At 47.2% G+C, this 9,945-nt stretch overlaps 1 protein-coding gene across 1 annotated transcript; it reads left to right on the plus strand.

Moving 5' to 3' along the window:
• The first annotated feature begins 1,373 nt into the window (after positions 1-1,373).
• On the plus strand, positions 1,374-9,475 carry LOC105476673 (acyl-CoA wax alcohol acyltransferase 2). The gene is made up of 7 exons (XM_011732810.2): positions 1,374-1,458; positions 6,797-6,907; positions 7,256-7,326; positions 7,570-7,774; positions 8,010-8,184; positions 8,863-9,062; positions 9,286-9,475. The coding sequence occupies exons 1-7, from the start codon at positions 1,374-1,376 to the stop codon at positions 9,438-9,440; spliced, it is 1,002 nt and encodes a 333-aa protein (XP_011731112.2). The 3' UTR covers positions 9,441-9,475.
• The last annotated feature ends 470 nt before the right edge of the window (positions 9,476-9,945 follow it).

Here is a 9,945-nt window from a genome sequence, read left to right on the forward strand (position 1 = left end):
TGGTCAGGCTGGTCTCGAACTCCAGACCTCAGGTGATCCACCTGCCTCGGTCTCCCAAAGTATGACCTTGAGGGAACTCTTTTTTCAAAATTCTATTATTAAAAAATTCAAACCTACAGAATAGTTTAAAGAATCGTACAGTGAACACCCACCACCTAGATTGCACAGATAATATTTTGCTATGTTTGATTTATTACATATTTATCCATCAATACATCCCTGTATCCACCCATCAGTATATTTTATATGTATTTCAAAGTAAATTGCAGACATCAGCACTCTTTTTTTGTTTTGTTTTTTTAGAGACAGGGTCTCACTCTGTCATCCAGGCTGTAGTGCAGTGGCATGGTCATACCTCACTGTAATCTCTAATTCCTGTCCTCAACTGATCCTCCTGCCTTGGCCTCCCAAAGTGCTGGGATTACAGGTGTGAGCTACCATGGCCAGCCTAGTATTCTTCACCCCTAAACACTGCAGAATTAATGAGAGTTCTATATTTGTTTACTTTTGAGGTAAAATCCACAGGCAGTGAAATGTACAAATTTTAAGTGTATACTCACTGAGTAATGAGGTTTTGATCTGTGTAACTCCAAGTCCTATCAAGACAGAAAACGTCGCTGTTACCCCTAAAGATTTCCATCATGCCCCTTCCTAGTCAATCCCCCAGCACAGGTAACCACTGCTCTGATTTGTTTCACTACAGATTGGTTTTGCCTATTCTAAAATTTCATGTACACAGAATAATATACCCTAACATTTGTTTCTTCTTTCAGTAACAGTTTTATTCAGTACCTATGATAGCTCACAGACATACATGTGATGTCTCTTCAATGTGAGTAATGAGTTCTCCCAGACTGACCAAAAGGCTGAAGGTATTTCTAAGGCCTGGCCTGTGACCTCCTTCCCTTTGCCCTCCAATCACATTGTCACTGAGAGATCATAGACAGTTGGGCCTCAGAAACAGAAATGCAAGTCCTGTGTCCCATTTGAGCCCTGGGCTCCCTCCTGCCCATCACCCTCCACCATCCAGACTGGCCCTGGAGGCCTCTTGTCAGCTGCACGCCAACACTAACTTCCCACTCCGGGGCTTCATCCACATTTCTCTAGCCAAGTGTGCAAAGGAGTGTCACAATCTCAGTCCAGGCAATACCCAAGTGGGTAAAAGTACAGGTGAGTGGGCAGCTGGAAGGAACAGGATAAGCAGAGGCGTTATGTGGTCCTGTAATTTTGTTGGGGGGGTGGTGGTACAGGGGCGGAGACTAGGCAGGGGCTGGAGAAGAAAACATTAAGAGAGGGAACATCACAGACTCCTGAGCAATCAGGGCTGGGCAGCTGAACAGCGCTTAACTGGAGCCACTGGGACGCTGGGCACAATGTTCTTGCCCTCTAAGAAGGACCTCAAGACCACCCTGGAGGTCTTTGCTGTTTTCCACTGGATCTCCATTGCCTTTATTATCAGTGAGTCTTCAGCCTTTGGTAGGGTGACCAACCATCCTGGTTTGCCTGAGACTGAAGGATTTTAGGGTTGCAGGATGTTCAATGGTCAAACTAGGGTTGTTCCAGCAAAACCAGGAAGGTGGGCCATGGTATTTGTGGGATCTGTGAGTGTCCCTGTGGGCATATGTGTGTGTGCATATGGGTGTGTGCCTATGCAGGGGTGTGTATATGCGCGTGTATGCACATGGGTTTTGCTGCAGGTGTGAGCCCTCCTGGGTCTACATTGGGGTGTAGAGGGCATGCTTTGGGAAGATTAGGAGCAGTTCCACTGAGGCTAGCCAAGGAAAAGGGCTTAGCTGCAATCACAGGGGCTCAAGCAAACCACCAGTGACAGACAGTTGGGTCAGGTGGCAGACTGAGGCTCTGGAAACCTCGTCCAGAGGAATTTGACCATTTATCCATCCATGTCTTCCAACACCTACACTACAAACACTTGGTCAGAGTTATTTCTATGCTGGCCACTGTGTTCTAAATGCTGAAACAAATCATTACTGTGGGAAGGGGTCCTAGAAAACATTCTCGCCTTTCCAGTGGTTCAGGTGAGTACCGGCTGGAGTCAGGGACATGAATTAAGTGACCTTGTAAACTATCTAGGAATAAAGAATGCAAGTAGGCCCTGGTGCACAGGGCTGCCACAGAGGCATGCCAGTGAACAGGAAGGGTGGGCATTCCTTACCTCACCTCACTTGTTTTCAAATTCCAGGTCTACTACTTACTATCTGTGCAATTGTTAGCAAGGTATTTATCCTTTCTGAGTCTTATTTTCCTCATTTGCAAAGTGAGAGCATTCAGGGTGTATTAATCAGGATGGTCTAGTTATGCCGTGCTGATAAATTTACCCTGAAATCTCAGTGGCTTAACCCAGCAAATGGTTACTTCTTGTTCATGCTGAATGTCCAACATAGGTTGGTGGGAGTCACCGCTCACTGTGGACACTAATACTCAGGCAGATGGAGGCACCACCAAATTGTGTCGCTGCAAAATGGAACTTGAGGGATTACCACAGCATGGGAGGGAAAGTGAATGGAGAACTCATCCGCAGTCCTTACTACCTCCACCCAGAAGTGACAGGCAAGAAACCATTAGCTGTCGCCTCACTTTGAACGTCCTTAATTACTGATGAGATTGAGCATCTTTTCATCTTATCAGCAATTAGTATTTCTTTTTCTGTTAACTGCCCATTTATGACCTCTGCCCATTTTTCCCTTGAATTTGAGTTGACTCTTGAAGGACAAATAGGAAATAGACGAAGAAAGGAAGAGCATTTGGGGCAGAGAGTGGGGAACACATGGAAAAGCTAGGATGGCAAAGGGCACATAATGCATTCAAGAAGCTGCCAGTGGTTAAGTGAGGTGGAGGGTGAGAAGTACAGAATTGGTGTTCGATAGACATTGAATGAATGAATGAACAAACAAGAGAGGGAAGAAGGAAGAGACTGGAGAAACAGGCAGGGAACAAATTGTATAGGGCTTTGTAAACCATGGAAAGGAGTTTGGACTTTTTCTGAGAGCCATGTGGAGCCATGAGGGAGATTGACACAAGGTGATGGCATCAAAGATTACTCTAGCTCTGTGAAGTAAACTGATCATAGGAAGATAGAAGTGAAAGGGGCAATGCCAGGTAGGAGGCTGTTGCAGTAATCCAGATGGCAGTAATTTGGACCAGGCCATTAGTGATGGTGATGCAGAGAAGAAGAAAGAAGAGGGGAGATTCAAGAAATTGGAGTCGAATTAATAGGACTTGAAGATGGGGACAGGGCACGAGAGAAATGGAGGAAGCAAGACTGAGGGATCAGGTCCCAGTGTGAGCTGGCAGGGGCGCAGGTGGAGCGGAGAAGGGTTAAGGAGGAGAGTGGCTGAAAGGGGATGAGTCCAGGGACAAAATGGACTCAGAGGACTCCTAACTGGAGTTTGACTTTGGGTATACTAAGAAGTACAGAGAGGGCAGGCAGAAGAGCTCTCGGTCCTGGCAGCAGACGTGGGCTGCCAGTGTTTGCCCCTTTCTCACTAGCTCACATAGGGCAAGTGGGGCAATGGCCCTTCGGAGGCCTCTCAGCTCTTCACTCTAGGAGTGCAATTGAATCCATTTGGACCGTAAAGGCCTTGAGAGAAGGCCCTCCCAATAAGTGAGGGAAATAGGGCAGATATTGGTATTTTAGTTCCCATGTTGCAGATGAGGAACTGAGGCTCAGCAACGTCTTTGGTCACACACAGTAAGTGGAAGATCCAAGATTCATCACATCACAGGGCACCCTACCTGAGGCCACACTTACCAGATGTCCCCAGCACTGCCTAGGTTTGAGCAGAGCCTAAAGGAAACTGGGAGGTGTCCTCTGGACTAGGCTCATGCCTCTCTTTACTTCTCGAAGAAGTCAGTAGTGTCATATGGTGCTTATCAAAACCCAAGAACTACTGGCCTTTGCTCCACCCTTAATGCTCTTTCCCAAGGCAGTGCTTTTCAACTTTGTTGGTTCTTTCTTCTGGAATTTACTTCCATATTTCTAAATCTTATTATTTGCTGATGTAACAATTTTAGACATTGTCTATTGACTTCCTAATATGGAAGATGAGAATTTGGCTGTATACACTATCACTGGAACTTCCTCTTTCCCCATCCTCCCAAAATTGTTATAGCACAGGTTTTGGTTAAATGCCTATGACTAGAAAATATGATTCATAATTGAGCTATTTAGTCACCAAGATTATATTTCCTTTCCCGTGGAATTTCTTGTTTTCCCTGAAGTTAATAATTGCCTCGTTTTATTTTATTTTTAATGTAATATTTTAAAATCAATTTTTGAATCTAAGTACTAAATATTTTATAGAAATAAAACTTTTTCTACTTAACATAAGGATTAAAAATACCTAATTCCAATCCTAGAAGTATCGTCATTGCAATTTGACAAAATAATTTCAAAGTTTATCTGGAAAAAGAAACCGTTGAGATTAGAAAAGAGGAAGCACAGTTGTGAACGTTCCCTATGAAATGTTGGGCAGAAAACTGTTACATAAAAAGCTTCACAGACTCTAGAATTCACAGATAAAATTATTGAGTACAGGTCGGTGGCAGTGGCTCATGCCTGTAATCCTAGCACTTTGGGAGGCTGAGGCAGGTGGATCACTTGAGATCAGGAGTTCGAGACCAGCCTGACCAATATGGCAACAACCCGTCTCTGCTAAAGATACAAAAATTAGCCAGGTGTGGTGGTGCACACCTGTAATCCTAGCTACTGGGGAGGTTGAGGCACGAGAACTGCTTGAACCCGGGAGGTGGAGGTTGCAGTGAGCTGAGATCATGGCACTGCACTCCAACTTAGGCGACAGAGCAAGACTCTGTCAAAAAAAAAAAAAAAATTGAGTACAGTGGTCTTGAAACAGGCACACAAATTTAATATTTCATAGTGAAGCATCCTAAAGCCATTTAGGGGATGAGTTTCTTACCACAAAGTATCAGGAAAATCGTTCGTTTCATTCAGAAACTCTAGTTGTAGCCTTACTCATACCATGCACTGAAATGAATTGTAGTTAATTGCTTCATTTTACGTTTCTTTTGTTATCTATTAGAAATCTATTAGTTATCACGAATTCACCCTCTGAATCTCTGCAGACATGTCAATCTCTCAGTATGGGCAAATGCAACAAGAATCTAAGTCCCCTCCATCATTTTATTTCCTTTAGAACATCGCTGCTGGAGCTCAGCATCTTCCTGTTACAATTTGGCCTCATGCACAGCTGTCACCTTCAGGGCCCTTGAGGCACCTTGGGTGCAAAATTTAAGAAAGTGCTCACTCTCAGGGCTGTGCAAGTGATGGGCCAGTACTTGCATGACCTGAGAGTGAGTGTCTTGCTCAATGTTGTGCCCTGGGCACCTTGCTCACCTCTCCCTATCCCTGGCCCTGCTTGCTGCCCTCCTTCATTGGGTCATTTTTTTCCTGGATTCTATGCCTTCCTCTTTCTTGGTTTACTCCCTCATTTTGGTGAAGCACATTCTCCAGTAGTTTTCTGAGACAGGAGCATGGGAGACAAATTATCTGAGACTGTGTGCATCTAAAATTGCCTTTATTCCACTTATATACTTGATTAATAGTTTGACTGCTTATATAATATCTTAGCTGTGTCTAGTGTAAGTATTTGAGTCTAGAGTCTATTTGGTTCAATTTTTCGGGGAACAATCTTCCCATCATCTAGTTGTGTAGGGGAGGAGAGGGAACCTGGGGTTCTAATTCCTTGGCAGACTTTCAACCTGTCCTCCAGTTTTTCTAGCCCTGTGCCTCATCCCTGCCTCTTGTGGCACCTGATGCCTCCAAATTCTGAATCTTTCCTAGATCCTCCAGTGCAAATAGGCTCACATCTTGTAGGCATCCCCCTTCAGGTAACTAGATTTTAATTTTTTTGTTCTAAGTCAGTTACCCCCTCCTCCATCTGCTGTCCTATATGGAAATGTTTTGCTAATATCTCTTATCTGCTGTTGGCATCTCATTAATTCTCTTTCTCCTTGTGGATCTATATTTTAAAAAACATTTTAATGATAATTTTCATGGAGCTCCAGCAAGAAGTCAAGGCAAAAACTTGTGTTCAATCTACGATGTTCAATTTGAAATGTTCTCTGTCTTTTCTAACCTTTTATTGACCTACTTTCCCAAATAATCTTACTTACGGCTGCCTTAAAAACTGAGTTCAGTAATAATTCTGAGTGTGGCCCCCTATGACTCATCTCTAGTAACTCTTCCTAACTACACTAACCTACAGCGTTCCTATCTTACTGGAACTTAATACAGCCCAGTACCTTATTCTATTCCGGTTTGTATTTTTCTTTGTTTCTTTGCCATCTGGTGTGCTCCCAACTGGGCTGAAGGTGGGTTTGTGCTTTCCCTGGTATTCCCTTAACTAATGCCTCAGAGAGAAGACATGGAGAGGGGGATGTGAATTGGAGGAAAACTGTTCCAGGATTCCCCACCTCTGGTGGCCCACCACTGGCTCACTGCCACTGACCACACTGCAGGCAGAGCCCAGTGCAGTGCTGGAGCAGGGCGCAGGGAGGAGAGGGCTTACAGTGTGAAGCTCAGCTAGGGAGGAAGACACCTTGCCTTCTAGACCTGAATCAGGTTTCCAAGACCAGATAGGAGAGGGGGCTGGGGACATGGGCAGGTGGGCCAGGTGCTGGGGTGAAGAAGTGAGAGTGTTGAGTGGGTATGTGTGAGAGAGAGTGCATATGACTTTGGGATGGACAGAACTCCAGAGATAGGGTAAGTATGAGGGACCGCTTGAAATTCATTAACTCTGGTCTGGGCTTCCTGCAGCAACCACTGTGACCATTGTCAACCTCTACCTGGTGGTGTTCACACCATACTGGCCTGTCACTGTGCTTATTCTCATCTGGCTGGCTTTTGACTGGAAGACCCCTCAGCGAGGTAAGGGTCCTGCTGGTGCTGTGTTGCCACATGCTCTTTCCCCTTCTCTCATCACAATCCTGAGAGGCTCTGGCCAATTCCCAGACAGCCCTTTAGCCTGTCCCTCCCTGGGCTAGAGAGGCTGAGGGAAGGGGTCCTTTTAATGTGGTAGAAAGGCCCAGATCAGAACTGGAGTAGGTTAGGGGAGGGGCAGCTAGTGAAGCAGAAGCTAGGCCTGTCCTAAATTGCCCTGATATGCCCACCTCCGTTGCCACTTAAGAGGCCAGGAAACAGCAGGGGGTGAGAGCATCCTAGGGCAGGCCCACAGTGGGAATGGACAAAGCTTGGCTGCATTGCCTCTGTTTTCAGGCGGCCGCCGGTTTACCTGTGTGAGGCACTGGCGCCTGTGGAAACACTACAGGGATTACTTCCCTCTCAAGGTCAGTAGCCCCAGGTCCCCACTCAGGCCTGGGCTCAGCCCCGACTTCAGTGCTAGGAGTTGGGTCAGGCTAGGGGTGGAGGGTGCCATCCACATTGAGGCTCTTGAGAATGACGCCCCCTGGAGTTGTACGTTGGGCAATCTGCATGGCTAGACCTAGCAGTCCTTTTCTTTTCAGATCTCTGCCCAAAAGAGGAGTTCTCTACCCTGGGGATAGCCCTCCTGATTCTACTTTCTTCCGCAGCTTCTGAAGACTCATGACATCTCCCCCAGCCGCAACTACATCCTCGTCTGCCACCCTCATGGGATCTTGGCCTTTGGATGGTTTGGCCAGTTTGCCACAGAGGCCTCAGGCTTCTCCAAGATATTTCCTGGCATCACCCCTTACGTGCTCACACTGGGAGCCTTTTTCTGGATGCCTTTCCTCAGGGAATATGTAATGTCTGTAGGTAAGTTGGCTCCTAGGACACAAAGCCAAAGAAAAAATGGCTCCCCAAGGGAGAAGTGTAGGGGGATGCATGAGAGCAAGGCCAGCTCCCGATCCCCTCTGGTCTGAAACAGCTATCATAGGCTCACCTGCCTGATGTGAGGCTCTTTGCACTGTCCCTCCTTTAGAAGCAGTAGAGAGGAAATGTAGGGGTTTGGGAAGTGGCCAATGGCTGTTTGGCTTTTTCTCTCCACCAGGGATCTGCTCTGTAAGTCAATCCTCCATCGACTTTCTGCTGACTCATAAAGGCACAGGCAACATGATCATTGTGGTGGTTGGTGGACTGGCTGAGTGCAGATACAGCCTGCCAGGCTCTTCCACCCTGGTCTTGAAGAACCGGTCTGGTTTTGTGCGCACGGCCCTTCAGCATGGGTAAGGACAGCTCCAGTCCAGGCTGGGGGAAGGGATCCAAAAGTGTTGCAGGGAAAGAAGAAGACGGGGTTTTGAGGAAAGGACATCCACAGAGAGAGAAGGAAGTATACAATACATTCTTATGAACTATGGTCATCAGGAAGATAATTTTTTTTGTCAATTAAAAAAATAAATAAGTTAAAAAAAAAAAAAAAGAGGGAGGAGGAAAGCCACCTCTGGGTTGAAGAGCTGAGACCAGGTCCTGGAGGCGTTTCTGCTGAAGTAGAAAGGGCAGAGGGCCAGCCCTGAGCCTGTTCTCCCTCACAGCAGCCTCTCATCTGGGCCGGTCCCTCTATACAAGGGGACTGGCAACAACTCTGTCTCAGAGAGAGCCAAGCTTAGCTTGTGTTAAAGTGAAGAAAATCAACTGGCATGGCCCTTGGGTCTTACCTTCCACCGTTTCAGACCCAGGGGTTCCCAGGAGGGTCTGAGCTTGCCTCCTCCTTTAGCTTACTACTGCTTTGCCCCCACAGGCAGCCAGGGGTAGGCCATGGAGCTCCCAACTTGGACCTAGGCACAGCTGGACTGAGGTCTGGGAAGCCTGTAGGCAGACCCAGGGATCACGGGCCGTCAGCGTGTCTGGCATTTGACAAAGTCCCTACCTTTCTGGGCTTCACAGAATATGCTTTTGCTCTGCAGGGTGGCTCTAATACCTGCGTATGCCTTTGGGGAGACGGACCTCTATGATCAGCACATTTTCACACCTGGTGGCTTTGTCAACCGCTTCCAGAAGTGGTTCCGGAGTATGATACACATCTACCCCTGTGCTTTCTATGGACGTGGCTTCACCAAGAAATCCTGGGGCCTTCTGCCCTATAGTCGGCCTGTAACCACCATTGGTGAGTGGGCCTTTCTGCTGGCAGCCTCAGTCTAGGACACAGGATCTAGCTCTGAGGCTGAACCTCAGCTCTGACTCTGCTCAGAGGCAGGGAGGCTGGCTAGGATGAGTGGCAGCTTTTTGAGGTGAGGATGGGGATAGTCTGGGCTTGAGGCCTGGGGCCTATTCTGAGGAATGAACTATTCTGATGCTTTTCTCTTGTCCTTCATTGTCTCCCCTGGCAGTCGGGGAGCCTCTACCAATGCCCAAGATTGAGAATCCAAGCCAGGAGATCGTGGCTAAATATCACGCACTCTATATTGATGCCCTACGTAAACTGTTTGACCAGCATAAGACCAAGTTTGGTATCTCAGAGACCCAGGAGCTGGAGATAATTTGACAGACATCCCCAGCAGCCTTCAGCCTGGCTGGAAGGTACGGACCCAGTGAGAACAGGAGGCCAAGAGTCACCTATGGGGCTCCTGCTCCTGATTTGACCAGTCCTCCTTATGGGGAGGGCCTGTTCATTTGCTTGTTTTCTGCACTCCTTTTCCCACTTCATTTCTTTTTCCTTCCAGCTCTTTTCTGCCCTTTCTTCACAGCTACAGGAGACAGAGTCCCAAGAAACAGGGAAGAGCCTAGGGGAGAGGTGCCCTGAAGGCACTTTGGTGCCAGCATTGAGGAAAACAATGGACAAAATAGAAAGCCCATGTTCTGATACTGCGTGTGCACCCACTCCCCTGTTTCGAGGGCTCTGGGATCCCTGCGCATGTCTCTCCTTCTCTAGCTGTCAAACAGCCCCATCTCCTGGCATTGAGCCCCATCTCCTGGCATTGAGTCCTACTTCCTACAGGAGTAGGACTGGGACCTACAGAGCCAGTGGGCTTTGAGTTCAAGCTCCACCA

The sequence above is a fragment of the Macaca nemestrina genome, chromosome X (assembly GCF_043159975.1).
Source record: "Macaca nemestrina isolate mMacNem1 chromosome X, mMacNem.hap1, whole genome shotgun sequence".
NCBI lineage: Eukaryota > Metazoa > Chordata > Mammalia > Primates > Cercopithecidae > Macaca > Macaca nemestrina.